The 20264-nt window shown below is 34.4% G+C and overlaps 1 protein-coding gene across 1 annotated transcript in view; it reads right to left on the reverse strand.

Annotated features, from left to right (window-relative positions):
• The window catches only part of LOC119640364 (Down syndrome cell adhesion molecule-like protein 1 homolog), a 77744-nt gene that overhangs the window by 46814 nt on the left and 10666 nt on the right, over positions 1-20264 (reverse strand). The window contains 3 exon segments of the mRNA XM_038038330.1: positions 2113-2260; positions 2538-2710; positions 10876-11123. Coding sequence (XP_037894258.1) covers positions 2113-2260; positions 2538-2710; positions 10876-11044 — 490 coding nt within the window. The 5' untranslated portion in view covers positions 11045-11123.

A 20264-nucleotide genomic window follows, 5' to 3' on the forward strand; every position in this document is an offset into this window, starting at 1 on the left:
ATTACGGACAAATTTTTATCAAATGATATGAAACTGATATGGACTTCTTTGGCGTTTAAGAGCTTATTTTTCTTTATATGTAGTAGTGTCCAATTTTGACCATAGAATATCAAAAATTGGATATTTTTGCCTTATAAAAGCCTATTTTGCAAGCGAATGACGGTGGGATCCAATATATACACTTACATCGTCCAGATTCCGTAATGTTAATCTCTAAGCTCTCTATGTCAAATTAGTGTTGTGGAGCAATTTTGGTTAGGAATTATCGGAAATTAGACCTTTTTACATATAAAATTTTCAGTTTTCGCAGAAACGATTTTATTGGAAATGGCTCAAAAAATTGCCACATCCGATTTAAATTTTTCACGTTAATGTAGAGTGCCAAAACGCTATCGTTCATTGATTTTCGTGAAGGAATTTTGCAAATCACAAATTTCTCTATTATAATGATATATCAAAATAAGACGTTATATGGGGAATGATGGAAAAATCTGTCCGTTCTAACTTATTTTCAATAAGCTTTGGCGTAGGACCAAAACACGTTAGAGTATCCAATTTCCTCAAAATGTCGCACAAGTGATGATCTGTAGGTTGAATACAAAAATATATGAACAGAGGGAAGTAAGAACAGGCGGGCAGTCGCACAGGTTGGCAGACAGGCTTAGATCGAGTCAGACTCATTTTTGACACGTATAAAAAAAAGGAGAGTTTAGTTGAAGTTCTACTTACCGTTACATATATTCGCACTAATTTCATATACCCCTTACGTATAAAATAACTAACCTTTAATATTTGAACGGCGCTTTTTTTTTTTCTTTGAACGTAGTGCTATGTAAAAAACCCTGCAGAATGTAATCTTCCTGTTGACTTTTATCAATTTTTAACTGCGTGAGAGTAACGCCTCCACGGCGATGGGGGTCCTTGCCTTGGAGGGTCATGAAGAGTGTTACGGGTCGACTGAGTGCAGACTTTCCCGCTAAGAATTCGGAATTATTAAAAGGGCTAAAGATCCTGACGCGAGAATTGTGTGGCTTGACATTTGCTCCTTGTACAACAAATCCTACCTGGCGGAGTAGTTGAAGAATTTTCCACAATGTATGGATTCGGATAATCCACATGCAAGTGTATAAACTTAATGTCGACAATTGTAAAGCATTGTAGACGCAAAACTGTAGAATCCACGGGAGTCAAGTTGCCTGCTCGTTCAATGTCACGTGTACCGGCTTAAGCGGGTAGAGGTGGTTGCATCGGTTAAACACGGATCGAAAATTGGTGCTGGTCAGAACTGTTAAGGGGTAAGCTTGCACTTACTTATACCGTGAAAGAAACCTAGTTGGAAGCCTGTATGTACAAACATAAACTAGACAATATTGAATGGTTTTTGTAAGCTTTGTTCTTGTCTTAAGACGCTGGAAATGGAATATTGTTCGTTTTTATTCGATGAGTGAGGACAAACGGCTTGAGTGCGTCCTTTCGGGGAGTACCCGTGGTTGTTATGGTTATCCCCAAACGCGGAGCATTTAAATAATTAGAGGTGTTTGGTAGACCTCGCTTCGCCGCTATGGGAAGGTTTGGACCATAACCAAACTTTAATTCTGGTGTTTTTGTCTTGGAATAGACCCTCTCTCTTGCAGGTTTGGCTTGCAAACTGAGGGATGCTCTTATAAATTACCTATGATTCTATGAAACTCGTCCGATTAAATCATCTCACTTGTTATAAATTGACGATGTAAATTCAATTCATCTGTATGAGAGTAAGGTTCATCTATTGGTACCTCTTTTCCTTTGCTTATTTACTAACTTTTTTCTTAGTACAAGTTTTGCACTTGTCCTATATTGGGTGAACATCAACCCTTAAATTTCATTGCATCGTCAACTCTCTTACTCTTTTTCTGTAATTTTTTTTTAACCCATCAAAAACAATTCAGGATCGATTCACCAATTATGACTTCTTTTGTATTTCATATGAAAAGTTTTCTGTTCGAACAAAACCGTACAATTCAGTTGAAATTTAAAAAGCTCTTCAGCGAATACATTTTCTTTATTTATTTCTTGTAAGCTGATATGGGTTGAATTTCTCAAATATCACAGAATAAATTTTAACATGCTTACCAGCTTTAACAATAACGTCCCGCGACACTATAGAGCCAACGGCATTGTTTACCACACATCTGTATACCGACCAATGTACATCTTGACGGAACTCTTCAGCTTCGAAAGGTGGAAAATATAAAGAACCATTAGCTAGAATATGGCGAACCTGCGAGAAAAATATTCATTTTCAATTGCTTAACATGTTGTATGAAAAAATTAATAGCAAATTAAAGCTTATCTTTCATCATGTGCTCACATATACAGAAACACTTTTATTATAATGAACGATTCAAAGAAGTAACCACAAACACAAACGTCGTCATGTATTTACATCATACTCAAGTGTGTGAATTCATTCGAAATTATTATCACTGCACTTGTGATCAGAGCGTTTTTTTTATATAAAAGTGTCTCTGACGCGTTAATGGTTGCATATAAAGTACCTTAGAGATGGAAGTGATAGGATTGTTCTCCTTATCTAACCACTCAACATTCGGTGGAGGATTGCCATGTGCTATGCAGTCAGCAATGCTACCCGCGGTATTCGTAAATTCGATGCGACTTGGTGGCTCGTGTGAGAAGTTAGGCCCCTGCGTGTCAAAGTAATTGGAAGCTTCTGTAATGGAAGCAGCAAAGAAAGGAAATATAAAGAAATGTATAAAAACATATTAAAAAACTTAGCTTTTTGTCTTGATGGGTTGGCAAACATCATCAACAAAACGAATTTAATTCGAAATTAACATTAAATGTTGTGTTGATTTCAGATGTAAACCTAAGATTGTAAATTATACGCGCAATCAGCTAACAACATCTTTATATAGACCTCTCTCTTTACACAACGTACAACATTTTTGTTTACAAACGTTTTGTATGCACAAACCTTCAACAAGTTCTGCTTTCATCCAACTTCACACATACACATAAAAAATTCTCTTTTTGTCAATAAACCAACAACAGCAACAACAACGCAAATGTAAAAAAAAGCAACTTCCATCTAGACATCTTTTGGCTTTATTGTGTATCGCAACGAGCACATAACATTTATAACAAACGCAACAACATATTATGATTATTATACTGTTACTGTTGATGAAGCTGCTGCTTCTGGTGTGGCTACGCCATAAGTTGCTTTAAAGCATCATGATTAAGAAAGGAAAAAAGAAAAAAAAAAAACTTTCTTATTATTGCTATTACAACTTATGTCGTTGTGAAGTGTGTGCATGCAAATGACGACGTATATGGTGTGTGCCGCTTAAAACGAGAACATTGACGCAACGTTTTCAAACAAGTGAGTTACAACATTATGTGCATAATATTACACAATCGTTTTGGAACACCACATATGCACAATATGCACAGACGAGCAATACTGCCTGCAGTGTCTGCATTCATATTTTGTAATGGTGAGAGGGTAGTAAAGCACGCGGTGTATTGAAGTACGCCCTTCAGAAATTTCAAAAACTTCAACTTTCTGCAACATTTACGGCAAAGAGGCAAACAGGAAATTGCAAGGAACAAACTCAAGTATCACCCACCATATCCATCCAATTCAACTAACTCAGCACCGTCCTCATCGCCTTTGTAGTCGTCATAATAAAAATAACAACAAAAACATGGCAAACATACACAACATGAATGGTAGAAATGCGAATAGAAGGAGAACTTGTATAAATGCCCGTCTGCCCACCTGCTTCCTTACTTAGCTGAATCATGTTCGTTAGCTTGTGCGTTCGTTTGTTTCTTCGCTTGTACGATGCCCACATATATGTTTATATACTTATAAAGGAGTGCTGCCGTATACAAAATCTAAGCAGACATTAGAATATCCATATGTTCATAGGATGAAGGATTCTATTAACATCTTGCAGAGTTTTATGTGCGTGTTGGAAAAAGAAAAATTTTCTCTGTACGATTTAAATCTTTTGACTCCTCTTTAGTCACCGATAACAGTCCAAGTCAAAATTGAAAATTTTCACTAATAGGCAAACATTTTCTTGCAATTTTTGATTAATTATCAAGCATGTATATATAAAACAGGAATTTTAAAAAAAGTCTTATTGTATTTTATTGCTCATTGTATAAAACGGATCAAAAATATTTTATTTGAACTATTACCGATTATTGGCTATACCATTTTTCCCACCTGGCTGACAATTTGAATCCCAAAAAATCACTGTTACTCTTTGGAGGCAAACCAGCCATCGAGCTGTTTTCTTCAGATATGTGGTTTTTTGGTTTCTGGCATATTGGTGTGTGGAAAGTCAGGTTCTCGATCGAGACATAAAAACAAATGCAAGTCACTTAATTCATCGATTTGGTCGTGCTACGACTTATCTACAAATGCAATAGTTTTCTTTAATTTGTTTATTTATTAAATAAACAAAAAGTCCATATTAAGTATGGTTGTTAAGTATGGTTGGACTCACTTCGATCGCCTGAATGTCCGTACTAAATGTATGACGGCAAGCTAATAAATGAAGAAGAAAAAAAACTAAAGCTTATGCCAGCACGGTTAATGCGCTTAAACAAATAATTTTATTGCAGGAAAAAAAGGCAAAGAAAAGAAAGGAATTGAAAAAATGTGATCAGTAAATATTTATTTGTCAATTATTGTGCAACGCTAACCAGTACGAGTGGTAAAAGGTACTTATTAATATTTCCTAATTTCACATCAAATCAGAATACAAATACAGCTCGTAAATCACATGCACAGGTAGTTAAAATCTTGCAGTGAACATTGGAAGATTCACCAATTAGAAGGAATAGTTTGTTTTGCTTTTGTAAAATTGAAAATTTTATCAACAAAAAAAAAAACTCGTAGAGAATCATGTCAATCAATTCTTTGGTATGAAATTGAAACAAGAACTAAAACTTCATCAAGCATATTAAACACACAAAACATACTAATGCAAAAGCAAAATAGATATCCAATATAAGTGCACATGTGACAATATGTACATAAAAAGGGTTTAACACGAAATGGCGAATCTAAAAAAAAATAAAAAATAAAAGTTTAAGTAAATTACAAGCATTTTTTTTTTTTTTTTTTTTTTTGGTTTATAACGAGGGACGTACATGCTGAATGATGAAAGTGAAATTTAGACGTTGTAAAGGCAAAAAAGAATAAGTATGCAGTCAAGGAAAAGTTTGTGCCTGATCGTGTTGCTTCTGCCCTCATTTTAAACAAGCATGCTTGAAAGACACATATCCAGTACGGATGTAAACGAAGAAACATGCAGCAACAAATGGAAAATGAGCTTGCAATAAAAAAAAAAAATTTCTATCGATGTTGATGTACCTTACTTTCAATGGTCACAGGAGTGAATCATAGGGCAAAAGTGAAATATAAGGTCTATATGAACACGTTAACTTTATGTTTTGAATGAACAAAATATAAGAAACTTTTATGAATTTTGTTTTATACATAGAAGACAAAAGTAAAGTAGTAAGTAAAGTGATTAATCATAATTTCAAATTGTGTTAGCCTACCAAGTTATTTACATTTATCGTGGCATACCTATTAAGAAATAAAGATTGAGCAAAGAAATTGAATTCTTATGCAAGCAAAATTCATCATCAGCACAGTCGATGTCTGGGGCGTGGCAATTGGAGGGGATGGGGGGGGGGGGGCAGTTGGAAATAAGAGGGTTAGCACAAGGGGAAATTACAAGAGGAATTCCCTAGATTGGATATGGTAGGAGGCGATGGCATAACACCAGCTTTGCCGCCCCCGAAAGAACTAATTAGACTCGGTTATCCTTATTACAGCTTGCAATTCCCCTTGAACGGACAGTCTCACAGATGGCACGCCTGCACCTGTCCACTAATTTTGACGCTTGGGAGTTCGCCACAAAACGCAATGCTGTAAAAAATACTGTTGCCTTACAATATGTGTTGCCAATGTCAAATCTACAAAAAAAAGACAATCTTAGACATCTATATCTTTTGCACATAATCTTAGAGACATCTATGGGCGAATTCGGGCTTCACATTTACGTACGTCGTTCGTGGTACATGCTCCAGTTTACTACTAAGAGAGGCTAATGCAATCAATCAAGCCAGTGCTTGTAAAGTACAAGTTCGTTCATAGAGAATTCCGGTTTCAAACATAAGTAATAATTGAAATTTGCATAAGGGATTATCAGTAGTAAGCAGAATTGATAGGCAATTAGTGGATCCCAAATAGCAACACTGTGACGGACTTCATTATCTTAAGTAGATATCTTATACACAATTACACATAATTAACTATGCTTACCTTTTGAATCAAATGGAAAGGAAAGACTTAATTTTAATTTAAAAAATGTGAAAAGAAGCAATGGTGAGAAAACGTTTTTTGCAATTCTGGACATAAAATAACTTTCTGTTATCGTTTGTTAATCAAAAATTCGTTCCATTTCACTGTCTATATGGCTCGTTTACATTTTGTAATTGAAAAATAAAATTCGAGTCGAGGGCGACTGCGTGAAGTAGTAAAAACTGCCTTGGATTTGTAAAGCAAAGAGATTATAGAAAACTTCCGGAATACAATCGTAATTGGATTTACTATTTATAGCAAATATAGTTGCAACTTATTGCTTATGAGGTCATTTTTGCGAAAAATAGAAGTCGTGTTTCTTGTCCTGATTTGCCATGGATTGGATACGTTAGACCAGTTATTCGAAATTATCAAACAATTCTTTAATATTGGCTTACTTTGTGTACAATCCAGCATATAATAATAAAAAGTATTAAGACTTCTTCTCTTTTCATAGCATTGAATGAAATACTAATCGAGAGTGTCTCCAGAGAGAACTAAATGACAAGAGCGCTTAAGAAATTTCTCAAAGTAAGAATTAGTACATATCTCGGGGATTGCTAGTGCTTCTGTTATCATTAATAGTAATAATGCTGTGAATTAGTAGCCATTTCAATGCGTCTCGTTTTTATACCCATTATTTTTATGGGATTATAATTTTGTTTTCTTGGCATGACGTATACAGTATTAAATGTTTACAAAGCAAAAACAAATTTTAGCGAATATGGGTTATGTTATAAGTGTAAGTGTACATGTAGGGGAAAAAACAAACATTAGGTAGAATATGTTATTCGTTTCCGTTTCATCGTTTATATCAGCACACATTAAATGCTTCAATAAATTTCAATGAAAATGAATACATATGATGGGATATGAAGAAATATTTCCTAATTAAAGTAAGTTAAATAAAAGCAACAATTCATCTTTATAAAATACATTTTTACATACATTTAATATATTTAAAATATTTTATATTATATCCCACATGAGATGCTATTAACGTTTCGGACAGACTGCTTCAGTAAAGTCTCTCTTGATCATCGAGGTCAAGCAGTTTGCGCACCGTATTTTCCATCACCCAAACTATCTAATCGGTCTTAAATGGGTGATCTCATTAAATGTGTAAGAAATATTTTTTTCTTCGAATATTTTGCCAGGGGACGCTAATGTCACGTTCTCTGTTGTGAAAAGTATTTGCAATCGGAAAGTATTTCGTAATTTTTAAGTTTTGTTCGAAGTTTACCATATCCTCTATGACTTGAAAAAGATGAATAGTTCATGAAAAGTTCAGAACCTGAGTAAGTGTGTTGCTAGTATTCAAAGTGGCATAGATCTGAACCAAATCGATGGTAAAGCAAAGCAAATTGCTTAGGCAACGTCTAATATTATCCATTCTCTCGCCAGAAAAGGGCTTTGCAATGTAAACCATCATAGTAAGTTCTGCAAAAACCACCACTGTCTATACGTCTAGTCGCATACTTCTGCGACTAATATTGAAATTGAAATCTCTAAACTTGGCTAATTGGCAATTATTGGTTCGACTACACGTCCCAAACGAAACGTTAAGATAGGGAAAGTAAAAAGAAAAGAACATACAATAAAATCGACAAGAGCTTAGGCTTTCCATTGTTATTTTCTTTTTATGCCTTAGTATGCATTAATAAACAAATTGAAATGTGTAGTTGCAAAACAACTAAGTTATTCATAATCCACGCTACACTAAAAGGTATGTTTTCAGCTTAAAATGTATGATTTTCAAGAGAATTTGCTTGGACCTGCTATTCTGAAAGTGTGTACGCGCGAAATATTGTTAAGTTTAGTGTTAATACTATGGAATGCTGTATACATTGCGGACTTTTACTATTCTTTTCATATTCAAACTTGGTACTAATTCCATTTTAGTTTTCTGTTACACTTGTTCTTTATCTTCTCCAATGTTCCCTTTAATAGTTACACGATTTCTACGCTTTGCATGCTTTGCTGTGTTAAATATGCCAGTCTTTTGAAAGTCTTATGACTTCGCACAAATTCAGATGCCTATAGCCTGAATTGACAGAATTACTGTAAGTAATTAGACAGACGGATGAGGGCAGAGGGCCGTTTTTATTTTCGAATGAGTATATAATATAATCTAATAAGTTCGTCAACACCCAAGAAACAAGTTGTTCTGCAAGAGTGAGTCAATTGGAAATAAAATTTTATACAGGTTTGAGTAAAGACGAGGTGATTAAGTTTGTATAAAATATTACAAATTGGAAAATAAATGAAATGAATTTTAATGTCTAACCTCACGTATTAATAAGTATTATTAAGCTTTAATAAGTAAATAAAAACTAAATTCAGATTTATGTGGGTTTGTAAGTCAAGCGAATTTACCCGCATTCCAACTGTTCAATCGGTGCAACGACCCCGGATGAACCTTTTTGATGATGAGTAACAACTTCAGTAAGACCTCTCGATATGTCGGAGAATACGCTCTTTCAAATTTATTTCCTACTTTACAATAAAAAAAATTTCATTTTCGTTTTGTTCCCTCCGGTGTAAACATGAAATATGCTCTCAATTTAAAATTTTTAAACATTGTTTTTTTACACAAATGCTCTTCTGACCTGTTTCAGGAATATAATTTTACAAATTAGAACAAGAAATAATAAAGAAGGACGTAAACGTGGCTGCTTTGTACCTTCTTGAAAACGGGTGCACACATACAATGGAAGCATGCTCTCGTATTTTTGAACGGTTTACATGGCATTTATATCCACTTTGAAGAAGATTTTATGGCGCACAAAAAAAAAAGCGCAGACGGAAGTTTTAATATAACAAGTGATATAGACTGGTTTATTAGCAAGAGTTACGACGAATTTCACATGCTCTTCCTCTTTTGGTTGAATCCAGAACAATAGATATTCATCCCACTATATTGCGTAAGCAAAGTTTCCCTTAATGGATCTCTTATTTAGATTTAAAGAATTAACACTTACTTATTGCACAGTTACACACTTACATCCGCGTATTCTACATTAACATTTTACGTTATGTGCACGTGTATGTACATATACATCTTATGCCGTTGACGTTGATGACGAAATTGCACAGCCCATCAAGTCAAAGTAAATTACACTTAGCTTCAAAAAGATGACAGAATGTATATGTGTGCATGGGTTCCTGCATACAAGTATTTGACAACGTATGAGTTGTTCAGATGTTGAAAGCGATATCAATATGAAAAATGTAAAGGTTTGTATATCTTAAGACTTAAGTGTAGTTTACAAAACACCTCTCAAACCACCAATAACTGTGCTCGCTATCCACGCATACGTAAGCATGAAAAAATGTTTTTAGCAAACAATTTTCCATTTATGATTTGCATCGTCATTAATTTTGTTGAGAGATCATCGCGATAAGACATAACCTCCCAAAGGAATCTGTGCGAATTCATTCAACAGCAGTGAGGTCTTTGACAGCATACATATATATATATATATATATATATATATTGCAGCCACAATAAGGATAATAATGATGACGATAAGAAAAAAACGTTGTAATGATGATGATTATTACTGTTAGTTAGTTGTTGAAAAGGAAAAAAATTCAAGTTAAATTGTTTAACGTCTAAGCAATTAAATCAACAAAACTTTGCTACCCGTTTATTTTGATTAATCTACGTTACAAAGAAGTAGTTTGTTCATATTTTTATACCTAGCACACGCGGTAAGGGTATATTGAGTTCACGTACATTTTTGCAACATCGCCCATCAATCTAATCCATATCCGTATACTATACCTTTCAATTTACGTAATTTTCACGCCATTTTCATAAAATTTACTCTGCTGCCATATTTTGTCTATTGAATATAGGTTGAATTGGATCATTGGTACGACAACTTCCCACACAAAGTTCTATTTTTTATATATATCGTTATATGAAAAAAAGCTTGCTATGTTAACGGAAAAAGCCTCATCGTAAATTAAGCAAATCTCGAAAGTTGGAATCGCTACTTTGGGACCGCTTTTGAACATCCTGCCATACACGTATTTTATGGTGAAGATAAATGAATAACTATGTTCCGCGACGTGTAAGTGTATGTTTAAATGTAATGTTTAAAGTTTTTTCCATTATTTTTGAGTCTTATCTACTATTCGTTAAGTACACATTAATTCTTGCTAGCGTTCGATCATACCTTTATACCTTTTTCACAGTTTCAAACGAATATAATTAAAGCATCATCCATTACTCATTTAGATTTACATCTGGGTAAATTTGCACCCCTATAAATTTTACATAGATACTGGCATTAAATGCGTTATGATGATATGTGTAATTATAAACTATTTCAACATCTGAGTTAATGCGAATGGGGATTTTTACAAGTAAGCACATGAACGTATGTTCGTGGCTCAACTCAACACAAATGCTTATGCACATTTGTCTACAATGGTAATTAGCATTATCATTATTACATATATGCACGCTTACTTACCTGTTATGCCAATTATTAACACGACTACGGCACATAGTAAAAAACTTTGCATTATTTCTATATGAAGTTTTATTGAATTTCGTATTATATGTTCTCTCATCAATAGTAGGTCCCCATTGTTTGTGTATTGTCTGCGTATTGAAACATTGTTATCGGTTAAAGTCCACATGATTCAGCAGCAGTAACGTTCGATTGCTTATGCCCCGACGTTGTCTTCTCCAATTTGTCAAACGAACATAATTTTTAATCTGCAAGCGAATAAAAAGAAAAATTATTATTTAATAGTCAAATTTAACTTATTAAAAGTTATAATTATTGGCAAAAAGCCACTCCAACATGAAAGGACAGAAGCCTTGTATAACCTGACCTGAATGCATTAATAGTTGCCGACCATCGTGGTTTCATTATATAATGTATTGACTGTTAATGTATTGGAAATTCTATAGAAATTACGTATACGAAATTAAGAACTTATCAAAGGAAAGTTTATTAAACACACAGAGAGCTTAATTGTGAAATTTAATTGCGACAATGAAATTCTCTTGTGAGCAAAGAAATGTTTAGTTATGTGACAAGTGTAGTCATCATAAGAAAACTGACTTTAACACCAGTAATTAAAACAACTGAATAATATTTCGTCCTGTAACACAAATAGTTATGCATCCAGTAATCGTCAGCAAAATTACTGTGTACTGGAAGCCCATCACGTCGATTGGCGCGTGACGACTTAAACACATATCTGCAAGGTAAGTGCCACTGCCTTCAAAGTACTCAACTCAAAGTTTATTACATCACTGCTTCCCAGGATACACAAGTGTATTAGATTCGTCTTTAATAACATGACCGTGACAGGCCATCTCTCAAATTAGTAAATGCATGCAAATATTATGCTTAGGTCGAAAAGTTGGAATGGGTTTCGTCAAATTATTATGTGGCCATACCTATCCAAAGTTTATAAACGCATGCTGTGTGAAAAAATTCCAAAGCACATATGTCACTATGTTTGTTGGTTTGCAATTGCTTCGAAAATTCTACAGTTAGTGACACGGTACGTTATTATACCAGGCTTTTCGTCAAGCATTCCGAAAAGAATGTCCTGCTGAGCACTAGCAGTCTAAAGTTTCGCCAGTTGATTCCTAACGTCTCTAATGGGTATTTACGAATGTTTTAAGACTGTCGGTACATGCCCTTAAAAGGTTTTGAAAACAAACCAAAAACAACATTCAGGAAATCTCAACTAGGCGACAGTCTAAAATTTAAACGTATTTCAAAAATTAAGGAACCGGGACGACAGAGGCTGCGAGTGATTTGATAGCTGTCGATGCATCTGCAAAAGAAGTTAGAAATGTGGGAGAAAGAGTTCGATTTTAGGTTCGACCTCCACTAGATATAGGATTACAAATTTTCTTCACGTGGCCTGCAAAATGGCTTGGAATCTTCAAGAAAAGAAAATAAGGAACGAAAAAAAAAAAGGATCGTAAAAATTAATATAGAACGTGTTCTAATAAAGTAATGTGTCCATAATACGTTTAAAAACTTTAAAGGCGTTTCTCTCGAGTCGCATCTTTCCTAAAGAGTTCTATATCACATAAGTTCGACATTTTCCTTTATTTTCATGCTATTTTTAACATTATTTATTATTATTATTATTATTATTATAATTTTAGACTAATGAAATAAATTCTTAGCTTAAGATATTATTATAAATATACATTTGATATTGAGTCTGGCAGTTTTAATAAAGTAATTTATTGAATTGATATTCTGTTCTGAAGCTGATTTTAGAATGTCCAAAGGGCTAATCGTTCCAAATGCAGTACTTCTACCCAAGGAAAAGTTAAGGCAGTCGCAGAGAATGTGCTTTATAGTGAGAGTTTATCCACAACTGCAGGTTGGGGAGGAAGACTTCTTCAAGATCCATTGGTGAGTTGCAATTGTATGACCAAGGCGAATTCTCGATATTAACATTATTTTTAAAACGTCATTTTCTAGAGAAAATCTTAGAATATTTACGAGAAGCTGATCCAAACATTTTTTATTAGCAAAAGATTGCCTTTTTTTATCGATAATTGGACGTTTTCACCCAAACATTTAACTATCATACAAGACCCGATATTTTCTGAAATTCCGATCGTGTCTCATCAAATAGAGACTTGTAGATTAAGTGGGTGTTGTCTATTTTTTATGAATTCAAATTTGCAACTACAAGTAGCATGTTCAAGTTATGCTATATGCCGCAGAGGTCCTTAAATTGAACATGGCGCAGGAGAATCGCTCTAGTATTTTTTTTAACACCTAATCTTATGTTTATTAACTCCCTTCTATATTTTCATATTTTATACCCATTACCAAAGGATGAGGGGTATATTCGTTTTGTCAAAACGTTAGCAAACCCCAAAAGGAGGCGACCTTACAAACTATATATATTCTCGATTAGCATTAAGTTCTGAAACGATTTAAACATGTACGTCTGGCCGTCAGTTAGTCTATGTAACGTCTGTTGTAACCATTCTCTTGGTCGCAGAAATGAAGCTATTGAGTCTGAATTAGGCAGAAACATTGGAAGTTCTTGCATGCAGGTGGTATCAAAAATAGGCCAAATCTGTCGAAGGATTTTTAAAGGATGCGCCTACAACGCCCACACGTATGCCCTCCAAAAAATTGGTTCTAAAAATAGAAAAAATCAACCGCGTCCACTCCGTATTACAGAGCACGAAAACTCTGTTCCTTTACTTTTTTTGCCTTTTTAGGCTAATGGTGATGGATAGAAAAGATTCGGGCACAACCGAATGTAATTCCCTTACTAGTTTATCTTTGCTTTTATCCAAAACAAAGTTGTCTAAGAAATGTTTCTTTTAAGCTGGTATAGTGGCTTTGCCTTTAAACCGGCCTATAAGTCATTCTGCGATTTTTGCTTTGGCAGCGCAATCAGAAATCTCTGATATCGTTCACCATAATATTCTGTGTGGAAAACTCCAATAATTTTTAACACAACATTCTCTGTGGAAGACTTACGAAACTATTTTCATTTTGTAATTTCTCAAAGTCTACAGTGATTGAACGCAATTTCTCGTACTTAATGACGGTCGGATGCAATGATTGTATCTCGAAACAAAATGAAGGTCTGATATTTGTCTAATATTTGAGGTTTGGGAAAATCGATTATGCGCTAATCCCAATAAATTGAACTGCGTGTGCGTATCTGTAAGCTGTAAGGCTATCGTTGTACGGCTGCAAATTGAGTGCGGATTACAACGACATTGTATGGTCCAATGTAATAGAGTAGGTAATATGGTACCGCTCTATATGTAGATTTTCGTTTGACACATTAGATATTATATGCAGGGGGAGCAGTCCGCTCGGTCAATTATTATCGTATACAACTTCCTTTTTGCCAAACTCTCTTTGAATTCCGTTTCTTAGCGAATGGTACCTCCCTCTGGCTAAGCTAGCTTACCCGCACAGTTTCAAACAGAAAAATTCGACCGATTTTCGTTTCAAGAAACCATACATCAAAAATTTAAAAAAAAAATTCGTCCGATTTTCGCTTCAAGAAAACCTACATGAAAAATTTCTAAGAAAAATTCATCCGATTTTCGTTTCAAGAAAACCTACACCAAAAATTTAAAAGAATAATTCATCCGATTTTCGTTTCATCTACACAACAAGACAATTATCTTTACAATCAGTATACCATGCGTCCTTAAGACTGGTTACCGGCAAAATGTGTTACGAACTAATGTCCTGCGCCGTGTCACGTTTTCATTAATAATATCACTAAAATGTTATAGGCCTGTATTGTTTTGGGTACTCTTGTAATAATAAGATTTTATCAAAGAGAAATAAAGAGTCAACTTTATTCTTGGAACAAAAGTAGTGCTGTTACTTTAGCACCCATTCGCATTATTTATATGAGCAAATATTCTATTAAGGGTTTCTTTACATGACTGAATTAAACAGTATCCATACGCTATGGTGCACTTACAAATATGTTCATGTACAATAAAAAAACTAAAGACGAAATAGCAATTTGTTCTCATTTCATCGTTTAGATGAGCACATATTGAAAGTTTCTGCATTTTTAAGAATTTTCCATAGAAATAATAAAACATTTTTCATAATTAAAAAAGTTATATTGTAGGAATAATTTATGTTCGTTTAATATAGTATATTTGCGGCATTGCGCAAGACGTGTTAAATGTTCATTTTACACGGTTGATTCCCCAGAATATCAGGCCTACGCACCCCAAATTCCTCAGTTTACACATAATTTATTGCAATAATTAATGGATTTATGAATGTATAAAATATTAAGGTGCCATTGCTAATCCCAAGTTATGCGATATGAATTGCTTATTGCTTATGTGATTATCATGCCTCAAATTTGCATGGTGTCCGCCCGTGCGTTTCGAGCACTATCTGAACGTAAAGTTCGGTAAAAGTGCAATGTGGGTGAGTGAAGATTTCTCTTGCATAATAATCTTGCCACGAGATATATTATTTCGTACCCTAACGGACATACGTTATATCCTTAAGGAATTTTGCAAAGAAATAATGGCCCCACACCATGTATACTGAAAAACAATCCTAATGGCGAAAGTTAATTAATATTAATATTTTAAGCGTAGAAAGAAACCAGAAAGTCTTGGTTTCCTTGCGTTCAATCTACAAGTCGTAGTTTTCACAATATATTGCTACGCTGACTTGTTTTGGCCTACAGAAGCACGGACCGAGCAACTATAGCATGATGTAGGGTATGTAACGGTGGGCCGCGACCCATTATACTGATTTTATTTGTTTTTAATTGAGGAAATCGTGGCTTAACATTTTGGTGGAGGGGACGGGAGCGACTTGTTGAAATAAACAAGTAACGCGCCCAGTGCAATAGTTCAAGGGTGACGTGGAAAATTGCGTAAAGTATGTTTTATGTATTAAATGTGTGTTTATCCAAATACCACACTATATTAAATAATCGTAAATTATCCTTACAATATAATTTTTCTTAATTACGAAAAATATTTTCATATTCCTATAGAAAATTTTCATTGAAATTGATGGAAACATTTGACAAATGCAAAATTTAGAAATCCTTAATGTATGCTGATGTAAAGATACCGAACACAAATAACATTTGTCACATTATTTTTTTTTCGCACACATATATGCACTTAAAAGTGCAGAAGGACATATGCTCTTTGTATATATTAATATTTAGTCATATGAAGAAAGGGTTCACAGTATCAGAAAGAGTAACGGAAGCCTTGCTCATACATGTAATGGAAATGAAAGAATAAGTAGACAAATGGCTGGTAATGTAACGGCGTTTTGTTTGTTATATTAAAAGAGATTGCACACGTTCCTAAGATGCACAATACTTCTCTGATTTTCTCTTACTGCATGGGCTTGTTCCACTAAAACGGATGAATAAATAAATAAACACGTAAATGAAATTGGTTTTTCTTCACCCGCCACTGAAGGATGGGGGCTATATTCGTTTTGTCAGAATGTTCGCAACACCCAAAACCAAGCTTCAGGTACCCTATAAAGTATATATATTCTTGAATACCATAAAATTCCGAATAGGTTAAGCCATGTCTGTCTGTATGGTGTATGTTGTTAATACCATCCTGCTCGCAAAAATGGGGATATTGATTTCGAATTTGGTAGAAACATTGGAAGGTTTTGCACATAAATCGGAATTGAAAATGGGTCAAACTGGTCAGAGCACAAGCCCGCAGTGAAGCGTAAACTGAATACAACTTCGTTTTTCTAAACAAAAGGTTGTGGACTTATCGTGATCGCTTCCGAATTTTGAAGGATACAAGGCTGAAATTTTCCATATTCACTTTACGAATAACGCAATGTTTCAAGTGATTAAATTTTCTTTTTTTCATTTTTTTTTCACTTATTAAATAAATCATAAGGCGAACAAGACATTCATTGGTACATTCCTCAAATGAAGAAAAAATAAATATGAGGAACACTACCAGCTGGTGGATATTAGTAGATGCGGTATTTCTTTGATAAGTGTGGCCTCACTTTTGGTTCGCTGGACAAAATTGTGCCAAAGAAAAACAAGGGCAGATAGCAAAATAGACGAGGATAGATTGACTTTACTATTCACGCTAATTACAATTATGTGAATATATTATTGTATTGCTGCTAACAACTTGCACATGTTTATGCAATAATTGGCGCAGATATATATATATAGCGAAGCCATATGAAAGTTCATTCGAATAATTAAGAAAAAGGTATGGATTCAATGTCCAACATCCTGTAGTAGATTAAAAATTATTTTTTTTGGAAGAAAAGGAAAGGTGATAGAATAAGAATGTTGGAGGAGTTTATTAAGCATTCTTTTAACTGCTAGAAAAAAAATTCTCTTATAAAAATATTAAAAAATATGGCATCGCCGGCACAATTCTTCTGTTACATGAGTTATGCGGCTCGCGCTCATTTTGGTACAAATTTGAATTAAAATAAGTAACAAAATTATATTCGTCCGCCACCAGATTGTCTACATTCGTTCCCGTTGCCCTAAAAAAAGACTAAAAGCAATACTAAAATTTTGGCACTCTGCAATATTGCGTGGACGAGGCTAATTATTTCTATTTTCGTAGAAATAAGTGAAAATTTATATCGTAGGTCTGTCGTATTTTATCGGCAAAAAATCCAGGAAGACAGGATGTACTCAATCGGTTTCAATATAAGGACGAGTCCTTCTACTGAGCGGCTATAATAGCGATGTTTTTCAATTTTGTACAGTTATTGCGGGACAACCCTTAGCATACAAAAGCAAATTTTCATCGTTATATCTGTGATGGTTTTTAGGAAATGAGCGAAAAACAATTTTCTTTTTTAATTTAAAAACAGAATTGCTTTTAGATTATGTTGAAATGTGGCCATGTGCTTTCACCGATTTAGCTCAATTTCTATAATTTACCATGTGAAATGGTGGTAAATTTGAAGTCGATTCCTGAATTCTTTCGACAAGGAGGATATTTCCTATATACTTTCTACAGACAGACAGACAAATGGACATGCTTAAATCGATTTAGAATTTGATGCTGATCAAGAATGTATACATCTTGCGTGGCCTCTGCGGCTTTCTTCTGGGTGTTTCAAAAAGAAAGAAGTCATTTTATCTATATGCCTACAGTTAAAGGGATGCGTATGATTTTTTGACAACATTAATTTTTATATAACTGACAAGTATTTAAAGAGTTTTTGTGTGTTCAACCCGTGTGTTTTCTGTGGTTTTGCAAAAACTGATTATCGCAGATACGATATTTGCTTTCTTTTTATATATATATATAATAAAAAAATCAAAAAACATAAAAGAAAAATAAAATATTTTGAAACAATTGTCATTATCCTCAGCAGTTCCCAAACCTTTTCAAGTAAGTGGTTATTTACCAATTTACTAAATAAGAGACAACCATAAGTCATAATGGCCCCGGAGCCGCCAGATAAAAGCTCAAATAGATTTCATCTATTAGCAGACGTATCCCCCCAAAGAAATAAAAATTAAAAATTCCGATTTTCCGGTGTTGCCAACCAGTAGCATCATTCCTATTGACAAGAAATATGTTGTGATTTCTCCAACTGATCCCTTCATAACAATTTTGCAAATCAGTCCTCTCTATTAAAAAAAGCGCTAGATAGCATTACAATATATACAGACTCTTTATCGATTTTACGCGTGGGAATTTACTTGTCCTCGCTGGGAATCCGAGCTCAACCGAAAAGCTCATAAAATCGAAATTATTAGCTGATTTATGTGCTATATCCCCTAAACTGCATGACAAACTCAACTCGGTTAAAGGCGTAGTTTATGCCCCATGCTTAAAGCATGTGCCGGAAGATGAAATTGGTTGCGAAATGGGCAGTCAAGGAGTGACTGAAGTCTGCAAATTCACCAAATTAAATGACGATGGAAAAACCCACTCTCCTACAAAAAAATTATTTTGACTTTTGACCGCTATCGGCTACCGGCAACGGTTGACGTAGCTTGGTACAAATGTAAAGTAGAACTCTAAATTCCAAATCCCATGAGATGTAAAAACTGCCAACGCCTGGGTTATATGGCAAAAAGATGCACCAGTCCACCATCCTGTGCTAACTGTGGTCTTCCTCCACATGCTGAAAACTGTACGCGTAGCTTCTGCTTAAATTGCAACGATCAACACTCGGCGTTAGACAAACAATGCCCACCGTTTATAAAAATGCGTGAAATTCTAAAAATCGAAACAGAAAATTATTGTAGCATGGGTGAAGCGCGGCGCAAATAACGGGAAATTAATCCATCTGGAACTCAAAGACTTAGCAAAAGCAATACCTACGTTGTTGTCGCCTCACAAATTGTGCCTAATAAGCCTTTTACTCCAACTCCTTCCAATGAAAAACCTGTTCTACAATCAACCAAAAATTACTTTGCCAAATCAGTTCCATTGCCCGCCAAAGATAATGTTATGAAATTCACTTTTACTAAGATACAGTTCGTATCACTAGATCGTGGATATTTTGATCAAGAGAAATACATTTCAAAGTTCTTTTATTTTACTACCTTGCGTTTCACAACAGTAGGAATATTTATTTACAATTTATTGTTGGCCCTACTCTCAACTTCTACGTGATTTTTCCTCTAATCGTTTTCATCGGCCTGCACCTGCATGACGAGCCTGCGAATATGTACTTAGCTGTTACCTGTTTGCTTTTCCGCTAATCGTTTTCATCGGCCTGCAGCTTCATGAGGCGCCTGCGAATGCTCATTTTGCTTTTCCTTCTTTAGGGAATTTATTATTACGAAAATTACTTAGCTGATGTTAACTGAATTTGGGATTTTCGTAACAATAATATTGAAAAAATCAAAACAACAGCAAATATTGAAAAAATTAAAACAACTACACATAGGCCAAAATCTAATAAACTAAATCCCCCAGAATCACCAGTTCTCAACTCTACTGAACAAATTACAAGCTGTAATGGATCCAATCTTTCATCCCTCAATTAATCTTCAATTTCAAATTATTCACCTATACCCACTCGTGGCGGTTCAAATATACGCAGACACCTAAGTACAGATTATTCTGCTGGTAAGAACAAATTATTCACGCAAAATTCTTAGAGTGACATTTTCGACGGAGACGCTGGCATGTCAACTTAACCTACTTTCCACTCCATGTCACTACAATTAAATAAAGTTTTTAAAATTCTACAATGGAACATTAAGGGACTTATTAATAATTTTGATGAACTCCGTACACTCATAAATGATTTTAATCCAACCTAAACAAGGAACTGGTGTTTTTATAAAATCAAGTATACCTCACAAACGCATAAATTTAAGCTCAAATATACAAGCCGTAGCGATACAAATAATGTTA

Source organism: Glossina fuscipes, unplaced genomic scaffold (genome assembly GCF_014805625.2).
Source record: "Glossina fuscipes isolate IAEA_lab_2018 unplaced genomic scaffold, Yale_Gfus_2 121, whole genome shotgun sequence".
NCBI lineage: Eukaryota > Metazoa > Arthropoda > Insecta > Diptera > Glossinidae > Glossina > Glossina fuscipes.